Source organism: Eptatretus burgeri, chromosome 1 (genome assembly GCF_056783735.1).
Source record: "Eptatretus burgeri isolate ZD-2024b chromosome 1, Ebu_testis_v1, whole genome shotgun sequence".
In the NCBI taxonomy this organism is placed as follows: Eukaryota; Metazoa; Chordata; class Myxini; order Myxiniformes; family Myxinidae; genus Eptatretus; species Eptatretus burgeri.
In genome coordinates, this window is record NC_140961.1 from 141,979,083 (window position 1) to 141,999,892 (window position 20,810).

Consider the following 20,810-nt stretch of genomic DNA (forward strand, 5'->3'; position numbering starts at 1 on the left):
AAGCAAGCATGCAACCAACTGAGCCATCCTTTTGTCTCTTAGCCAACAACGAGGCTATTTGGCTCATCTTGCCTGTGGCGAGATTGCCCTCGAATGGCCTTTTCCTGTCCTCCGTTAACTGTGTGTGACGTCCGACCTTCCACAAGGTCTCCATTACGAGTACCAATCTGGCTCAACTTTGCTCATGTTCCAAGATCAGACGGGAATGGTCACATTTGAAGCCGCAATTCATCGGCTGAAGGAAGTAAATGCTTGCTGATGCATTGGTCAAAGGAAGTTCAACTTACTTTTTCCATCCTATCGGTAATTTTTGACGGTAAATAGAGATTGTGCTCTAATTCCAGCTGTAAGGAAACGGGCTCGATTTGTGACTCATAATTATCGGACATAAGGAGCATTCCTTTGAGAAGAAGATGGCGACGGGTATGTCACCTGAATGTTTACCTGGAGTGCCTACTGCCTTCAAGATGTGTGTAAAGAAATCTATACTAATAAATGTCAATGTGTGTGTGTGCGTGTGTATCAGTCAGTGTGTCAGTTTGTCTCCTCCATAACTCCAAAACCATGAAACCTAGTAGCCTGAAACTTTACATCCACACAAAAGGAACTCTAAGGAAGTGCATGAGTGAATATTGGATGTTTGGATTAATTAAAACACCCCTTTTGAAGATAATTAACGGCCTTATTTAATTATATCCTTCATCAGGTGCATCTGCTCAGTGCTCTCATCAGGCAACCTCGCTGGAGTCTGAAGCTGCCATGTTTTTTTTTTTGTCTGCTCAACCTTGCCTTGACTTGGAACAGGCCACAACAATTTCTTAACGATGAAGTATTTTTTCTTCACTTTCCTCACTCTTATTATTATCGAATGCCTGTTCATCATAGCTAAGAATCATCGATGGGTACATTGCAATGCTTATGAACGCCCGGAGACATCGGTGCTGGTTGCTTTATTTCATTTCCACACATGCGATCACCGCGAGTATCTCTTAAACTAAGCAGAATTACAAAAATTTAAGCTCCAGAATCGAACTTGCAAGCAGTTCCAACTCCTACAAAAATGTTCACTTGTCCAATTCGGACATATTTGACATTTCGGGCATCTCTGGGAGGTGGATGTTTAATATGATGGTTCGGTGATTGCTAATCGTGTGCCAAGCGAGCCGTTTATCAACTGTTTCATTGGAGTGCTTGCTTGAGTGCTTAAGCCACTTGGCGAGAGCTCTCCAAGCTGCTTGGTTGTTCGTTTTGATAAAAGTACCCATGCTTTCAATCTACCATCGATTAGACATTTGTTTTCGCGTTTGTTCGGTCCCGTGGTGCTGTGCGGTTGGTGCTTCGCGAGGTGTCTAATCCGCTGAAAATGTGCAATTATATTTTTACAGAACATCGTTTTGTTTTACCTTTTTGTGTGATGTCCATTTGTAATGCACCTCTCACTTCGACGTCGATGTTGTTCGTCTTTCGGCTGCTCCCGTTAGGGGTCGCCACAGCGGATCATCCGTTATGATCCGCATACTGATTTGGCACAAGTTTTACGCCAGATGCCCTTCCTGACGCAACCCTGGTCGCCTCTTACGACACAGGGATAAGGATTGGGTTTCGCCATGATTCCGGGCTGCCCTACACCCTCTCATAGCGCGGCCTAGCGCAGAGCTCCCGTCCTCAAGCGATCCTCCAACCCAAGCCTCCGAGTAGCCGGATTACAGGCGCACGCCACTACGCCCAGTATTACACTTCGACATCGATGCATTTATAAAAACAAGAAGGTCCATCCGACCAGGTGTTTGCCGTGATCTGGTTGTAAAGGCACAGAGCATAGATCGACATTTTGTGTTCTGTGCCTTGATATATTTTTCAATTGAATTTTGCTAATCTCCCACTTGAATTCCTCTTTCGAAGAACTCTGTTTTAAGGTAAATATTTTTGTTTGTCGTTTTAATGTATTTTATGCAGGTGTACATTTGCGTGTGTGTGTATGTGTATAAACTGTACTACCACAACGGAACTTGGTGTGTGTGTGTGTGTGTGTGTGTGTGTGTGCATATGGGGTTTCAGAATGTGGAATGAGTCTTCCCAGGGTGGGCTGTCTGACATTGGGCTTAAAGTATCCACCTTTATTTCGGTAAGTGGTCATGATTCATGGACAAAACTGTGAAGTTTTCTGTTCTTAAATTTGTGTGTCGAGGGCTCTTTCCAGGATCGTCACTGAGCCACGGACAGCTTCCAACTGCAGTTCGTTTGTTGTAATATTCCCAGGGATGGTTTTTAATATCTCTGTTAGGTTCTTCATCATCATTCCCATTGGTCCAACTATCACTGGTACAACTTGGGCATTCTTCAGCTTCAAGGATCTTTTAACTTCATTCTTGAAGTCTTGGTATTTGGTAATTTTCTTGATGTCTGCATTGCTTCGTCAAAAATCACCAGTAGTCAAAAAACAAATCAATTAGCAATGCCTTCTTCTCTTTTTTTTGTACCTAAGTGTGATATCTGGTTGCAATGCTTTGTTTTCCATGTTCACGCTCCATGAGATCCTTTGGTCGTACGTGAGTGGTACTTCCATGTTTTCAGTGATTGCTTTTGGTTCAAGTTCCCACAAATTCTCTGGAACTGGAATATCAAAATTTGCAGATATACCAGCAGATTACTTGACAAAATCTGTTGTGTCGTTGTGTGTACAGCTGTTCTGACTTTTTTTTTTGTGTTCGGTCATTAAGTATCATGTATCATTCTCTTTGCTGATACCATTTCCACCCCTCACCTGTGTTGTTTTTTTTCCTCCTCTCACCCCCACCTCTCTCTCACTCTCTCACTCTCTCACCCACCACCTCCTCGCACCTCTCCCTCTCAAGATGTATAACAATGTTTGGTGAGATGTTCCTCTCCCCACCTCCCCCCCACCTTTCTCATTCTCCCCTCCCCCTTCTTCATCCATTATGCTTTCTCTCCCTGCACCTGCCTCCTCGCTTTCTCCCCCACATCCCCCTTATTGGCCCCATCAGTGAAGCGACGGGTTGCATTTGCTACTATCTAATATATAAAACTGTTTTTAACCACTAACTCACTGACTCGCTTACTGACTGACTGATATTAAAGATCGGTGCCTTCTGAGTGACGTAGAAAGCTGAAATTTTGTGTCCCGATGGACATCAAAGCTGATACACCGGGAAAAATCACAGAACTGTCGGACAACATCCATAAATGAAAATATAAACAAATGAAAATAAATAAATGAAAAATAATGCAGGTGAGGGACCTGAGACAATGGTGAAGTACGTTTTAATGTGTAAGCATACCCTGCCAATATACACACACCCTGTGAAGAGTAGGAAAGCTATCGCCGGCACTCTGAACAAATTACTAATGCCTGCCTCTCACTTCCAGAGGGCACTGCATCAGTGGCACAGCTGAGCCCACAACCAGTGATGCTTCCCCCCAGCCATGTGCTGCATATGAAATAAGAAGAAGACAAAGAATAAGGAGGATTGTTTTTTTAATCCCAAATTATATCGAGATCAGTTCATGATGACCAATCACAGCAAGTCAGCAACGAAATCAGTTTTTTTTTGTCCTTGGAGCAACCTGGCTCTATCACATTTGCATTTCAAGTAAATAAATGAAAGGGAATCAATGACATTTGAGCTATAAATGTACTAAAAACAACAGCAGCAAGAAATACTTTCCAAAGGTAACTTTTTGTCCATGTGAGTAATACGCACATCACGCACCTACTTCGCACAGGTAAGCCCGGAGTAATCCAGGTGCAGAGTGGTGCTTTTGCTGAGAGTTTGCGGTGGTGTGTGGGAGACCAGGGTGCAGACGTCAGCTGCTGACAGCCGAGCGAGGCTTGTCAGTTGGGCAAACTCCATCCTTGCCATGTTTTTCTGCTCAAGATGTGCGTTCTCAGCCTCCCACCTCCCAGGTCACACAAATCTCCCTTTTTCTAGTTTCACAGGCAACATCTAGCTTCTAGCCTCTGGAAGGTGTCAGTGGGAATGCTGAAAGTCGAGGATAAATTTCCAGGCAATGCTGCACAAACAAACATGAAATGGTAGTGTGAATCATTGCTACTCTCCACTACCATAAATTACTGAATGAAATTCTTGAATACACTGCTGAGTGAAAACACTTTTACAAAATCTAAATGGCTGACAGTATTTGTAATTTATTTTTATTCCACTTTTCTTAGTACGTTTAACTCGCAAAATCAGTTTTCTTTGGCGCCATCCGCATATTACGTATGCAATACAGTGGAATGCTCGATTCCCTCAACCATCCCATCATACTTGTCCGACATTTACCACTCAATCCTTTTGAAGATCCTTTTTGTTTTCTCCTCCATCCTGCTGAACTCTCCTATCTTCCCTTTTTTTAGAAAAAAATTTCCTATCAATTCCCTTCCTTTTCTCAATTTTTTTTCTTCTCATTTTCTCCCACCCTCACCCATTCCCTTGCTTGCGCCATCCTAGATGGCCCTTAATGCACGCAGACCTCTGCAAGCTCATCTCGGAGTCACTTGCTTTGATTCTTTGTCGCATTCTTTATTCAGAAAGCTGCATCTTAATTAAAGCTTGGAAACCATGCTGGAAGCAAGGAAGGTGTGATCAGTGATCCTGTAATGGGAGATTCTGAGTTGCTAATGTTAATAAACAACTTTGTACTGAATAGCAGTTGGTCACTGTGTGCCGGTGTACTCAGAAACTTCCAAGTTTTCATCCGAATCAATAAAATACTCTCTCTCTCTCTCTCTCTCTCTCTCTCTCTCTCTCTCACTTGCTCTCTCTCTCTCTCTCTCTCTCTCTCTCTCTCTCTCTCATCATGTTTGTTCACAGCTCTTGTTTGTTTGGCTTGTTCTCAGGCTATTCAGTGCATTAAAATGGAAATTTTCATTATTTATTTTAAAATAAATTGTCATTTAAGAACCAAAGACCGATTACGTCGACAGGATGGTCTCGAGGTATGCACACTTGCTTCCATGCCATGTAGCCTGGGTTCGAATCCAGACCCAGCTGTAATAACTGACGTCCTGGTGTTCATCGGCAGGGTGAGTTGTCAAAGTGCGTGCTATCCCACTGATGGACATTAAACTGGGTGTCCCGACTGCCGTTATTAGTTGTGGACATGAAAGGTCCCACAGTGTCCTTCACGACGAGTAGGTGAGCTACCTCCGTTACCATGAACAAATGCCAAATTCCTGTCCTAACTACTGCTGGGAGAGTTATTGACAGACCGTGCAGCATGACCCTTGCCAAGAAACCGGCTCAGCACAGCCAATGCTCTGTAACACAGAGTATAGTGCATCAGATTGGATACCTATTACACAACTAAAAGGGTCTGGTATGATCGCACTACCTTTGGTTTCCCCTACTACTCCAAACTCTCTCTTTCTCTCTCCTTGCCCCCAATGCAGCTCTTATGCATCTCACTAAGTCAGCTCACTGGCTGAGCTAATCTTTTTCCTCCAATGCAGAATTAGGTACGAAAACCTTTTTTTTTTTTAATCACTTACGCACTTTTTGATTGGAGGAAACGTTCAACACCCCCATTCAGCCAGGAAGCCCTTGCGGTGGAAATGGACCAGGATCCTAGTCTCAAACCTACAAAAGAAAGGATGAGTGAGAAACAAACAGCGCAAGTCAATGTTCATGACTACCATTCAAAAAAAAACGTTCAAACTTTTATTGTAACTGTGTCTTTGATTACACTACACATGCTGGGGAGTAGATGTTACCATGGGATGACCATGATAAATGGTGACATGACGTTAGGCGTGGTAATTGTGATAATAAGCTTTCATACGAGCATTCTCGTTTGCTTTGGCATTGTTCATCATTGACATTACCAACTTGTGCAAGGAAAGAGCAAAACAATCAGTTATCCTCCCTTCCTCCTTGCCGTTGAGATTCAAGCACACGTGTCCATTCTTGGGAGTCAGGATAGGAACAATGTCAATGGGAATTCTTTGTGAATTGCTGAAGTTATGTTGGACTGCTGGATAAACAAGATATAGCAAAAACTTACTGCAGTTATTTTTCGTATCGAGAATCAATTTTTTTTTTACAGTTATAATCCATCAATAATAATTATTTAAGATTGTCATTCCATTATATTTATTATTGAAAATTGTATGTATTGTAATTTTGAGTTGGTATTTAAGAGAACTAGCAGAGTACCCACCCTTGGGGAGATCTTGTTCCAAGCGTGTAACACGTTCTTCTGACCCATCTCTTTATTTGGGCGGTGTATAGGAAACAGGTCACTGCCTTGATCGTTCCCAAAGATTAAAAATAATAATAACCTGGGTTACGTATTGTTGCGGTTTTGAGAAACCGCGATTGTAAATGTGCACTCCCGACACGTAGGTCCTTCAGCATAGTTATTTACATAATAAATGTTTAGAACAGTCCCTTACCTTAAGATGGGTCAGTGGGATCCAAACTGTGTTAGAACAGTTAGATTAGGATTTACCCCCTGTTTTTATTTTGCACATGTAAGGTTGTCGCAAGGCTTTGGTAGCCATTTAATGTGGGTGTGTGCTGATCCCTTCCTTACATTCCCTTTATCATTAATTTCCCTCTCTCTTCTTTATCGTTAGATTATTCTCTCTCTTCTTTATCAAAACTTTGTCGAAGAATGTGACGCGCACATTGTCGAAACTTCCAGGCCGACCTTATGAAAGAGCGAACCCTGGAGCATTTGCTTGAGGCTCCTTTCAACGGTCGTTTGCACCTGTCTTTCAGCAGTCACTGGGGTTTCTTTCAGTGGTCAATGCCATTGAAATCCTTACGTTCCCTCCCACCTATTTTTCTTGCTCCTCACTTTTGTAAATAAACCTGCTCTTGTTGAATCTATTTCCGATCTGTCCGTGTCCGTCTTTTCCGCCATTGGTCTAGCACTGTCCGCACATAAACACCCGGGGAGGTTGAGATTCTCGACAGTTCGATTTGCAGGGTCTGGTGTGTGCTAGCGGTACAGCTTGGCTGCATTCAAGATCACCAGATAAGGTAAGTAGCACATTTGCCAAGGGTGCGTTCCCCGGTCGGGGGGCCACGGGACTCCCAGTTAAACAGTTGTTAGACGGTTTGACACTGGGACTCGTGGTCGCTCGATTGACATTTTTAGTTGTGTCGTCGGCATTGTAGTTGTGTTGCAACCCACCGTGGGGTGAAGTTATTCACTCCAGGTAGCCTTCGGTCCAGGTGAGTTCGAGAGAAACCGGGAAGTTCCCCCTTATAGTAGGCTCGAGTCCCGAGACCACAACAATATATATATATATATATATATATATATATATATATATATATATATATATATATATATATATATATATATATATATATATGAAGCAAAAACCTGCATACTGCTTATGTGCATAGATATGGCATTGTGGTTATATAGCTTGGTTAATTCCAATTGCATCCACTGTCCCCACAAAGGAAGAAAAGGGCAAGATGTGCAAAAAAGTTTTTTTCAAAACTTGATGGAATCAAACGAAACTTGCATATGCATAAGAGGTTCAACTTTTGAAGTCAAATCCTCCCAGAAGAGTAGATGAAATACATACATACATACATACATACATACATACATACATACATACATACATACATACATACATAGACACATACATACATTTTACATCGCCCCCTCCCTCAGAAAGTAAATGGGATTTGATATTTTAAAGTCGGACAATGGCATGTGACAAGGAAGAGTGACCATTATCCTGGAATGGCCTATATGTCCCGATTCTTGAATAATAATGCTCCAGGCAGTTTAACCAACACTTGCATAGTTTCAAATTCCCTTTTCTTCAATTTAAACTACCACAAATGCATTGTAAAAACCGTGCCTTTTCATACATGCACATTCCCCACCAGGCCGGGGCAGAGTCCACTCGCCATCTGCAGCAGAGTTGATGCAACACATGGGTGGAACATAAATATGCATCAAGCAAGACATGCGTGGAACATAATATACATTTTACATTAAAAGTAGGTTACATCACAATCATGAACCTCCGTGCTACACCAGCGCCTGCTGCACAACTACCCTGTATAGGTAACCATACCAGTTGATATGAACTTTAAGTTGCAGCTGGGATGATAACTATCTTATATATTATTTCCGAGTTTGTGGTTTCGTGTCACGCTATCTTCGACTTTGTTCTGCGCTCGAGTAACATGATATTCGGCTTACATTATCTCAAAGACCATATGGGGTGCATGGTACAAAAAAAGTAAATAAAATGGTTCTGAAACAGTGAAATCGTATTCCACTTACTGCATTAAAGTAAAATTACTACTGATACTCTGCATCAGTTCCTTTCTCAAACACACCCACCCCAACATGTCGCGCAGAGCGCGGGTTATGCTAGTCAACATTAAATGGGAAAACCAGCTCAATTGCAGTTTTTGAAAAATTCATTATCATCCACGACCTAATGCAGTGTCAGCCACTATACTGGAAACTGCAGTATCGGTCAATCTACATTTGCTTTAGAAGCCTTTTTTTGGCAGGATTGTAAGCTCACCCCCAAGGTAAAATAATCAATCCATAGATGTATTTCTGGCATCATGTCCATCATCAGCACCGAGTGGATCCTTCCAGAAAAATAATCGACAAGCTGTCCCGATAAGGGTGTATATACCTCGAGCACCTCTTAACTAGGGAATCCATAAATACCAGCTGAGAATCCATACCATAAGGGTTAAAAAAAAAATATCCATAAGAGTTACAGTAGTACATCTTAAGTCGAATAATGATTGTGAATCCATTACATTACCAAAACCAACAAGTACCTCATTGATGCAATATCCTCCTTGCAAATCACAAGAGTGACAGCTTATAGTCAAGGTGGGAATCAAACCCAGACCACATGGCTCAAAGGCGAGTACACTACACCTGTCATTTCAGCCTCATTTGTAATTTGTCTATGGTGCCTGAAATAACTCATGGGATACCATGAGATTTTCAACATCCACCAACTCATGCCGCTAGAGGGCATGAACATGAACAACATCCACCAACACCCAGTTTAACATCCATCTGAGGGATGGCACACACATTAATAAATCACACTGCTTGGGAAACACCAGGATGACATTTTATAGCTGGGTCTGGATTCAAACCCAGGCGAAACATTTTCGAAGTGAGCATGCATACCTCTAGGCCATCCTGCTAGCCCAAGTTCCCTATACTAGTATGTGCCCGTACGTGTGTGGCTATACGTGCATGGCCGTACATGCAAAAAAAAAGAAAACTTTCAAACCGTGTACCAGAAACAACCACACAGGCCGTTCCTTCGCTCTCGCGTGCCCGTACGTGCATGGCTGTACGTGCGTGGCCATACATGCGTGGCCGTACGTGCAACCCCCCCCCCAAAAAAAAACTTTCAAACAAACACACAGGCCGTTCCTTCGCTCTCGTAAACGACGACTAGATTGGGGCATTGTGTTTATCTATAAATGCGCATAAGAAATCGAGAAATTATTAGAATACAGTAAGTCATCACTATCCGGAAGTGGTGCGTGCCCGTACGGAATGTTCACATGCATTGCACGAATTATCGCTTTCATTGAAGTAACAACTGCTGTGATACACACACAGAGTTAATTAAAATCCAAATTTAAATCAAGTTTACCTCCCTGTCTTTGCTTGCCATGACATTCGCTGCCATTGACCATTGCCACTCCTACACCACGGTAACTGCGGCGCCCTTTCCCCATCGGCCATGCCTACGCAGCAACGTGTCTTGTCATTGGTTTGGTAAATAAATGGCCGCAGCAACGTGTCCTGTCATTGGTTGGTAAATAAATGGCTTTAACTTGGGAACCACTTGTCCGATCAATATCAAACCTTGAAAAGGCACATACTCAGGTCCCCAGCAATATAGCTGGCAAGTTTCAATTAGGTCGGACCAGTGGTTGTCGAGAAACAGCGGTCTCACACACACACACACACACACACACACACACACACACACACACACACACACACACACACACACACACACACACACACACACACACACATACACATACACATACACATACACATACACATACACATACACATACACATACACATACACATACACATACACATACACATACACATACACATACACATACACATACACACACACATTGCTGGAATTATAGATAGATGATATATTTATACTGAGCACTCACAACTTCAATGCCAAGAATTATATTGGTTATTCACACCACCCATCATAGACCCCTCTGGTCTACAGAAAATGAGGGAGGCTCAGTGATTCTATTGGCCCCACTTACCTCCTTGTCCCAGCAACCCCCTCTCAAAAAGGGTGATAATTCCTGAAAAAGGATGTCTGAAAGGAATAAGTATGTGTCGTTTTTCAAGGCCTTGGTTATTTTAAGTGCATTGCTGATTGTGCTTGCAAAGCTGGAATGCCATAGATTAGAGAGGCCTGTCTATTCCTTTGCATAAAGCACCCGGAATGCAACATTGTCACAGAGGCCCCAAGAAAGCGACTAACACATGCTAATCCAGGCCGGGCCGCCTTTCACAAGGTTCTTGGGAAAGCTCCCAGCACTCCTTAAGTCTAAGAGCTGCTGTCAAGGGTGGCAGCAAAAACTGCAGCAATTTTTCCTCTTTTAAAACAGCTCCTTCTCCTTCCTGGAAGAATGTGCCCAGGCGCTTGGAAATGCTGAACTTGGGATTGAGGGACGACAGTGGTTAAGCATAAATAAAATCTCTTGTAAACAAACATGAGGCCATTTCAGCTCTTCAAGGCCTCGTTGAGAGGGCAAGCACTTCGTTGTAAAAGTTACTTTGAAACAAAACCCTCCAAAAGAATGATGAGCATGGACGCAAGTGGTGTCCGCATGCATTTCGAACCCCACACTTATTGTCGAGACACCATGTTTTACTTTTCAACGTTAAACAAGGAAAACTTAGAGGGAGACTCAAAGTTCGATAACATTTCAACTACCGAATAGTACATTAAAGAAACTGAGACAAATCAAGCTTTGTTTAATCCCAGTGATCTCAGGCGGGAATCATATTGAATCAAAACCAGACTAGACGGCTCTTTGATATATAAAACGCAGACTCGACCCCGGTGACAAGTTCATGAGGCACCAGCATACTTATATCTGAATCACAAAGGTGTTCATGAACAATGGACAAAAGCACTACATTTTCGATTATACACTTGAATTTTAATGAATCATAATAAATATCTCATCATTTCCATCAGAGGGCTCTGACGAGGTCTAATACTGTGCTTGATAATGAAGAAATAAAAATCAGCAACAACAGAAGGCTTATTTGATGTCACTAGGTATATCTGCTCTGTTGAAGGCCACAATTATTCACAACTTATTGTGGAGTCAGCTGGAACTTTTTTGACCAAGTTTTTCACAAACACGCTGGTCAGGTCAAATGTTTGACCGAAGATCCAGACTCGGTGGTGTAATGGTTAGAGCATCAGCTTCGAGTCTGGGAAGTCGGAGGTTCAAACCCCCGGCAAGTCATACCAAAGACACCTTGCATTTACAATGGTACATGCTGCTTCCTTGCCTGACGTTCAGCATTTGAAAGATTAAGAGCACAGACAAGCCACATACTGTAGGTTGGCATCAATGGGGGAGCGAGAAATTCCACCTTCGTAAATGCCCGGCTGAGTATGGTGAGAAAGGCGGTGGCATTATTTTGAGTATGCTACCTGGTACCCAGAGTGCCCCAGGAAGTGATGGCGCTTCCCCCAAGCTCAGTGGCTGTGTTCTGTGCATTTGTCTCATCGAACAGTCCTCTGCTGTGTCTTGTGCATTCGTCTGTACATCTGCATGTGTGGGATGTGTGTGTGTGTGTGACAGCTCCACTAGAGTCTTCGACCATGTAAAATAATATATTTTTAAAGGCAGACACAAATTTAAATTTGTTTTGGGTGCCGGCAATAACTTCATGAAAGACACCCTGGATTGTTCAACATCCACAAAGACCAGTGATGGCAGATGGGTCCTCTGGCTTAATATCCTTCCGATGCATGGCACGCACATCGATTCCTCACCCTGCTTGCAAAACACGAGGATGAAACTTTATAGCTGGGTCGAGACTCGAACTAGCCAGGAGAGACAGCTCAAATGTGAGTGTGCATACTTCTAACCTATCCAGCAAGCCTAATTAAGGTTTATTTCATAATTGTGATGAAATTGGCAAATGCACCGAGCATACTCTGCGCATTCCGCATTCAAACTTGATAACAAATGATTTCCCTGTTTTGACACCATCCCGTGTGTGCAAAATAGCTCTGCCTGGATACCGGCACACTTGATTTAAACTCGGATTTCGAGCGTGAAAATTCGGTACTTGACTCATGACCCTGATTTTAAAGTAAAGTTCTTAAAACTGGCCATTTTCATTTGGAATAATCTCTTTCAAAACCTTCCATCTGCCACTGGAATGCTTTAGATAAGCACAACGAAGAACTCCATGAATGCTCTTAGTGACATAAATAAACGAGTTTTGCTGGAATTTTGAGGGTTATCAGTGGAACCTGAAGCCATTATGGTGTGTGTGTGTGTGTGTGTGTGTGTGTGTGTGTGTGTGTGTGTGTGTGTGTGTGTGTGTGTGTGTGTGTGTGTGTGTGTGTGTCCGTGATATCTCAATTGTACTAAAACGTTTCTTCCAAGTGATGGCCAATATTTTTCCTATTCCATTGCAAGACTTTATTACAGCACTATTTAATTGCTTTGCTTCATTATATTTGTATTATTAGCCTCTGTTGGACTCAGTCCGAATCGGGGGCTGATGGATTTGGTCTCGGTTATTGTGTCCGTTCGTGCATGCGTGTGTGTGTGTGTGTGTCCGTGACCATATCTCGGACATGTACGGACCAATTTTGTTCGCACTTGGCACAAAGACAACGCATGATGGTAAACATATACATGTCATTTTTTTCGACATCAGATCCAAGATGTCCGACTGGCAGTAATTTTAGTTTTTAAAAAAATCCTGATGTTGAACACGTCCCTAACTATCTCTTGGACATGCATTCACCAATGTTGTTCAAACTTAGTACCCGGATAATGAATGATGGCTTACATAATATGTGCGTCATTGTTTTTCGAGATGAGATCCAAGATGGCCGACTGGTGGCCATTTTGTTCCTTAAATGTGTCCCCGACTATTTCTCAGGCGTGCATTGTCCGATTTTGTTCAAACTTGGCACAAACACAGTAGATGATGGCGTACATAAGTCCTTCACTTTATTTTGCGATCCCATCAAAGATGGCCGACTGGTAGACTGGTGGCCATTTAAGTACATAAATGTGCGTGAGCCCTTTAACTCCATACAGCAAAATTACGAAAACAACGGGGACTATGACATTTTATGTCTTTTATACTTGTTAGTTAATAGTCTGTAATCTGAGTTGATTGTCGATGTTCTGACTGTGTGGTCAGCTGTAAGGTGGAGTTTTAACCTCCCACCACTTCCCAACCATATTTCCAATACACCTCTCCCTTCCTATTTCTTCTTTCTCATCCTAAATTAATTTTCTCTTCTTTTTCACCAACCCTCTCATTCTCTCTCTTCTGTTTAGATTCATAATTTTTCCTTCTTCTCAATGCATCCCCCTCCTCCGACCCAAACCCTCCACCAAACTACACAACTTGCATATACAATAAATAAATATCCCATCCATCCATCCATCGGGACCATACTCTCTGCAGAGCGTTGGTGCTGCCGAAACAGTCTCCTTTGTTATTGGACACAATCCTGGACGGGTAGCCACTCTGACACAGGATACCAGTATGCTGGCACTCATTTTTGCCGATCTCAGAAGGATGACAGGCAGAGTTAACCCTACCTGGTATTAATTCAACAGCCAAGGGGGATTTCAACTCAGGATCCTAAGATTCCAATCCCACCACCCTAACCATTAAGGCAACACCAGGCATAGAAATATCCCCTTTGCTAGGAATGTCATTCCAAATCGGGAATAATTCTCCTCTCGATGAAATTCACATATTTGTAGCAAAAATGTGGTGGAATAATGTTTCCAAAATGGAGGCTCAAACTTTTTGTGCCATTTATAATTGAGAACACATCTAAAAACATTGGAAAATATTCACGTCCGGCCCTGTAGAGTAAGCATCTAGAGTGGTCGGGTTTGCTAAGCCTTGTGGCATGACCTTCAATGGTGTGGCTTAGATGCCTATGACTGCTCAGCAGATTTCCATACTCTGCGACAGAGTGGTCACCTATCCAGGATTGGTTGTCAGCCAGGGAATCATTCATGACTTGTCATGAGCACCCCCATTGCTCTGATAAAGAGTATGGACTTCCACCACCACAATGTTGAGCAAGAGCTAAGGCTATTTTTTCTCCAAAAAATTATTGCAACAAGTTTGGCACAACTAAAAATTTTCGTTTGTTAATGGCATTAAAAATATAGAGATCTAAGGGCGTCTACAGGAGGGTTGCCCCAAAATATGTATTTGCTTTCCTCTCCAAACTACATACACAATTTCTATGAAACTTGACCACAACCTTAATCACTCATGATGTACCAAAGCTTGGTCACACCATTTTAAAAATCGAAGTCTAAGGGGGTCTTCAAGGGGGTTGCCGCCCAAAAGAGGTATTTGCTTTCTTCTCAGAAACTACACACACTATTCCGATGAACATTCACCACAACCTTCATCACCCATGATGTACAAATGTTTGTTCACAGCATTTAAAAAAAAATTGCATAGGTATTTACTCCATTACATATTTTGTGGGTTATCCATGACCTCCAGTGGTTCCCTGGTTATCTTATCCAGCCGCTACCAGGTGAGCACTCAGGGGTATTGCCACTATTATTTTTTAATGAGCTTATCTGGAATTTAAAAATTCCAGATAAGGTATTGTCATCGCGCAGAGACCGTCCGTCCGTCTCCTTTTTCAGCTTGTCCGGCCAAACCCTTGGGCTGATCTGGCTGAAATTTGGCAGCAACGTTCCTCTCCTGACTGGTAACAGGATTTTCAAAGCTCGTTCTGGTCACATGACTGTAAGTAGGTCAAAATGGCTGACTTCGTAAATTCCTTCAAAAATCTTCTTTTCCAGATTCACCAGTCAGAATGCTACCAAATTTGGGTTACTAGGGGAGGGATGTTATTAGGTCAGGGTAGGGATGTTAAATTGCCGAAGTCATGCCGATCATGTGACCAGAAGTGTGTAATAATGGCCGACTTCATCAATCTTTGGGAAAATCACATAAATTCCTTCAAAAATCTTCTTTTCCAGACCCACCAGTCAGAATACTACCAAATTTGGGTCACAACATTAGGCCAGGGCCCAGATAATTTACAGATCCTGTGTTCCTAAATTTATGAAAAAAATATATGAATCACCATCCTTGACTTTCATGCTGCCTTAGCCTTTATTTCGCTAAATATGAAAAAGATAAGCTGATAAGCTTCCAAGTACCATCCCAGTCGGGATATATTTAAATGACTGACAAGTATAGGTGTACACATATAAAGCGTGAAAGACATTACCTGCTGCTTTTTGAAAAAAAATGAGGGATATTGAAATTGGCTCCGTCTGTCTGTCTGTCTGTCTGTCTGTTTGTCCTTTACAATATCTTCTATAAAACGGTTCCGCAGAAATTCACAAAACTTGGTATTTACGATCATAACATGGCATGAAGGTGAAAAAGCAGTATCATTTTTGGCCCCGTCCCCTGAGGACAATACTATTCCCCTGGGGAAGGGTCAAAAGGTCAAATATCAAAAAATGCAATTGCGGGCACACTTTAAAAAGAAACCTTGAATATGCAATCATCATTGGGTGATGCATAAAATTTGTAACCATTTCTGGTTTGTTTGTTTGAGAGCTGCGTGCTTATTATACTGCACTTAAATGATGGCGAAATTTTTTTTTGTCCTTTGAGGAAATGCTGCAATAATGTCACCCATTTCCTTTCTTACTTTCAAGTCACAAGTTTTGGTGATTTTAGGACATACAAAGGATAATAACTGGAATTTACTCCTTCATTACATTTTGGTCAGTTTTTCAGCACACACTGCACCAAGCAAGTGAAAGACAAAAATAATCACAATTGAGAAAGATTCACGTGATTGCTCATGAGTCGAGTTTCGAAAAAATACAGTTCAAAGAGCGAATGTAAGAAACATCACGGCATTGTTTGCAAGAGTAGAGATGACTGTGTTCTGATAAATCTGTGCCATATTTTGGAATTTCCTGGTGATGTTCGATGAGGGATCAACGAGACTGAACCTCAGGTGGTGGTCAGCTTTCATGGAGTTTTTCAAGGACCTTCCATAAGTTCAACACTGCATATTACAATGAGTATTTACAGTTCTTCTCCCTCAATCATCCATTTCGACAAATGTCATTCACGGACACCGCTATTCGGGTCATTCACGGGTCATAAAGTGTGACCTGCTTCGACATTTGTGCTTCGTGTATTTGCTTCTTCTCTTTTTTTTTAGTACACTTCAGGTCTGGTCTCCTATATCAACCTGGGAAATTGGAAATCAGCCAACATCACAGCATTACATAAAACATAGGGGCAATACCCCTGGGTGCTCACCTGGAAGTGGCTGGTTGAGATAACCAGTTAGTATGTCCCCAAATATGGTTGAATCATTGACATCTCCCATCAACCACCCACACCTACCCACAAGTTACCCACATACTCCATACATTCCACTCCCATTGCCTCTCCTCTTATCTACTCCCAAATTAACGCATTTTCCTTCTCCCCAAACTTTTCCCATTCTCCATGACCCCCTCTTTCGCAACTGTCATTATCCTCCCTTCCTTTTATTTTTTCAATTCTTCATTTCCTCCCACCCTCTCCCCCCCTCCCCCAATAATAATAATAATAATAAAAATAATAATAATAATAATTAGGTGGCTTGTAATTATTTTTTCCATTCCATCAGTTAGTCTTAAATTTGCTGAAATTTATTTGTCCTCTTATTTATTTTGAGTTGATGATGCAATGCGTACATAATTGGTTCTTTGTAAAACACTAGCATTGTCTATTCAACAGGGATGACCTGTGAGTAATTATATGGTATTACAACTCAAGTCTCTAATCCAGAATACAAATGACGAACCGTTGATCAGATCAAATACCTTGAGAATCAAAATTACTTTGAGAAAGAGCAACGAAGCAAACTTGAATATTCTCCAGCACTCAAGTTCAAGACTTTTGACCACCCTTCGTCATGATTTGTTTTGTATGATACTGTTGCGGATTCGCGCCCGCCGGCGTGCGAACGGCCACGTAACTCGAATCGCGGCACGTCGCCCACCGGACGGACAATCCAGTCGTGACCCTCTCGGACTAACGCCGGGAACTAGTCACGGGTGGACCTTTCGGTCTCACCACGATCGTGCCAATCGGCCCCCGCGTGGGATAGGGTTGCTCGCCAAATTCGACCTACCTAAGTACCCACACGGAGGGTAGACCGGGCGATCGCACCTTGCCGCAGGTCGACTTCGGACACGGGCCACTTTAAGCGACCCGTTCCGTACTATCGGGATAACCGAGCGGTGTTATTCGTCGGCCTCGACGGTTCGATTAATTATCGGGCGTTTTAGCCCACGACCAACCCTTTACGTGAAGCAAGATGGAGATTCAATGAAAGAAAAGACGAAGCGAAGCGGGAAAACAGTTCAACATAACACATTTATTTCGCGATGAACGGGAAGCACACATATACAATTACACCAAAAGCACATGTAAAAGGAGAAGAAACACAATATTACACAAACAGCAAATATAAAAGAGAAACACAATGCAGAGCTATCCGACTACCGAGCACACGGCAACACTTATACAATTTTACTTCACAGACGGCGCCGACAACACAGATACCCAAAGCAAAAGAAAAAGAACCACCCTCCAGGATGAGGGGGGTAGGTGGGCCTGGGGCCGAGACCGTGTCGGGCCTACCCGTCTGATGATGAGACGCAGAGCGGCGGTGGCGCCCCAACTCCGTGGGCCTCGCGGACAGTGTCTGGTAGGGGGTGGGAAAGGGGCCCCCTTGTTGCACTATCTCAGCGCGGGGGGAAACAGGAGGGGGTTGTTGATGCTCGGGGGGGAGGAGGATATCACCCTGTCTCGGGTCCCGCGACGAGCGTCTCCTCCTCGACCTCGGTCGCGTTGCTGGCCTCTCCCTCTGCAGCTCCCGGCACCGACGCGAGCACCCCCTCGTCTGCCTTCGCCGCCGCCACCTCTCCACAGCTCCGTCTAATCGCCCTCTCTGTCTCCTCTCTTGGCTCGTCCCAACTCTTCACTCTTGACTTCTCCCCTCCGAACTCACAACTGCCAACTGAACTTTACTGACGAACGCAGCCGTTTATATAAGCCCCATGGCTTCGCTCCTTCACCTTTGACCCTCTGCCTCCGACCCTTCACCTCTCTAACTGGCTCCCCATTGGACCGAGGAAAAGTGGGCCTGAATGCTTTTTGATCCATGAATTTGCATATAGCGTCCTCACTCCAACGCCCTGGAGGCGGGGCCAAATCGCCCCAGCTCGCCGATAGGACGGAACAGAAGTGGGCGTGAGTCGTTTTTGATCCGTTTTTCTCGGAAAGTCTGTGATGTTTCTGAACACGCTGCTCGGTGCGCGCCCTACACGAGTCCAGTATCGGTGCCCATGGTGTGGGAATGACGGTGATGCGATGGTGGCGAGTTGTGACGGTAAAGGTCGTGGCTGTTGTTGTGAAGCGGCGTTGTGGTTGGTGGTTGTTGTGAAGCGGCGTTGTGGTTGGTGGTTGTTGTGAAGCGGCGTTGTGGTTGGTGGTTGTTGTTGTGAAGCGGCGTTGTGGTTGGTGGTGATAGTAATGGCGGCTGGTCCAAAATAAAGATAGTAAAAGAAAAACGGCTATCCTGAAGAGTCGCAGCCCGACTGAATGACATTTATTCCCTCGAAACAACGGGTTTGGGCCTAACTACACATATACTTACAGAGATATCTCACCTAAGGGACCTGAATGGTGGTTTGTGAATTTCCTCAACCACAACAATACATTTATCCAAAAAAAATGTCCTTCCAATGCCAGCTTATATGGAATGTCCACATCTGAGATTAGCCTGTTGATCTGGGTTCAGTCATGTGAAGGGAAATAATATTTATGTATTGTTGGATTAGTGGCCTTGGAAAGAGCAGCTGCCGTTTATTTACTCTTATATCCTCGAGTTACAATGAACTGAAAGTCTATCTCACACTGGAAAGATCATGAAACACAGGTTGTACAACATGGCTGTTTGCATGGAGTACAAGCATTTAGGAAGGAATGAAAACTCTCAGAATGTTGTGTGGTTGTTGTCTTGAACCATAGTTGGAAGTTTTCTTCCACTTCATACACTGTTTTGTTTGTGAGAAGCATTGAGGGGCCATTGACAAAAAACATGCATAAAAATGTCAGTAAAAAGGCCTTTTTCCAAAACTTTCTACCCATCCTCCTGTCCTTAGTATTCCTCCTTCTCCTTTCTTTTCTCCAACTGCACTCCTCTCTCTCTCTCCTCTTCTTTTCTTTCAACTTTTACCTTCCTTAATATTACCTGCAGGGCTGGAAAGATGGACAGGAGGTTCGCACTAAGCTGTCTAGCCTGGGTTAGAATCCCGACCCTGCTACAAACTGTCGTTCCGGTGTATCACAGGCAGGGTGATTCATCAATGCGTGTGCCATCAATCAGATGGAAGTTAACCTGCATGTCCTGTGTGCCGGAATTCGTTGGTGGATGTTAAATATCCTACGGTGTCCTTCCCGAAGGGTTTACGAGCTATCACCGGCACCCTCAACAAATTACAAATTCCAAATTCCTCCTACCCAAACCCACAGCACAGCCATGCCGTCAGCCAATGATGCTATCCAAAGCTTTGTGCTGTACACGAAAAAAGATGAAGAAGAGAAAGAACTTCCCTATCCCATAACATGTTATTGACAATGGTTACCATACAATGCTATTGCCCTGTTTGATAAGACACTATCTACATATTAAGTGTTTGCAGTAGTATTATACAAACTGTTTTGTCACGTTTATGGAACTGCCTTCCAGAGGCTGTAAATTCTACTCTTCCCTCAAGGGTTTCAAACAGGTGTGCACCACCATCTCATGTCATCCTCCACCTTTACTCACAAACTTTTCTACCCCGATTAACCCAACCTTGCCTCGTATTTGCATTTTCAGAGTTCTGCGTTTCCTCCCCTCTTCTCTTTCCTGTTCGTTAACTCCTCTGCTTTTTGCGTCCAAATGTAGTCCCACTGTCACCCAGGTTTTAACCTTTGTCACCTCAACATATCTATATATATATATATATATATATATATATATATATATATATATATATATATATATATATATATATATATATATATATATATATATATATATATATATATAAATATAAAAGTACGGTGATGCGGTGAAGCTGTGAGTCAGTCCGGGAAGCCATGAGGACTATAGGCCTATGAATGACGTCCTGGTTGAATGATAATTCCCCAAGACCCTAATGACCCAAGAGACCCAGATAACGCAAAAGTCCCCAAGGCCCCAAAAGACCCCGAAAGATCCAAAAGTCACTGAAGGCCCAAAAGACCCCAAGGACCCAGATAACCCAAAACTCCCCGAGGACCCTACAGACCCAGAGGACCCAGAAGTCCCCGAGGATGCAAAAGACTCCGAAGACAGAAAAAGATCCACAAGATCCTGAAGACACAAATGTCCCAAAAGACCCAAAGACCCAAAAGATCCAAAAGACCCTGAAGACCCAATAAGACCCTGAAGA

General features: G+C 43.1%; 1 protein-coding gene and 1 pseudogene across 4 annotated transcripts in view; both read right to left on the minus strand.

Annotated features, from left to right (window-relative positions):
• Positions 1-1,589: 1,589 nt before the first annotated feature.
• Positions 1,590-1,730, minus strand: LOC147035644 (signal recognition particle RNA; annotated as a pseudogene).
• Positions 1,731-3,487: 1,757 nt separating this feature from the next.
• The window catches only part of LOC147035645 (uncharacterized), a 121,565-nt gene continuing 104,242 nt past the window's right edge, over positions 3,488-20,810 (minus strand). For all 4 annotated transcript variants that reach the window (XR_015049192.1, XR_015049193.1, XR_015049194.1 and 1 more), the window contains 2 exons: positions 5,517-5,600; positions 3,488-4,032 (listed from right to left, as the gene is read on the minus strand). Coding sequence is in view for 1 of the 4 variants with exons in the window: in XM_085845842.1 (XP_085701968.1) it covers positions 3,953-4,032; positions 5,517-5,600 (164 nt within the window). In the remaining 3 variants the exon portion in view is untranslated. The remainder of the gene's footprint in view (positions 4,033-5,516; positions 5,601-20,810) is intronic.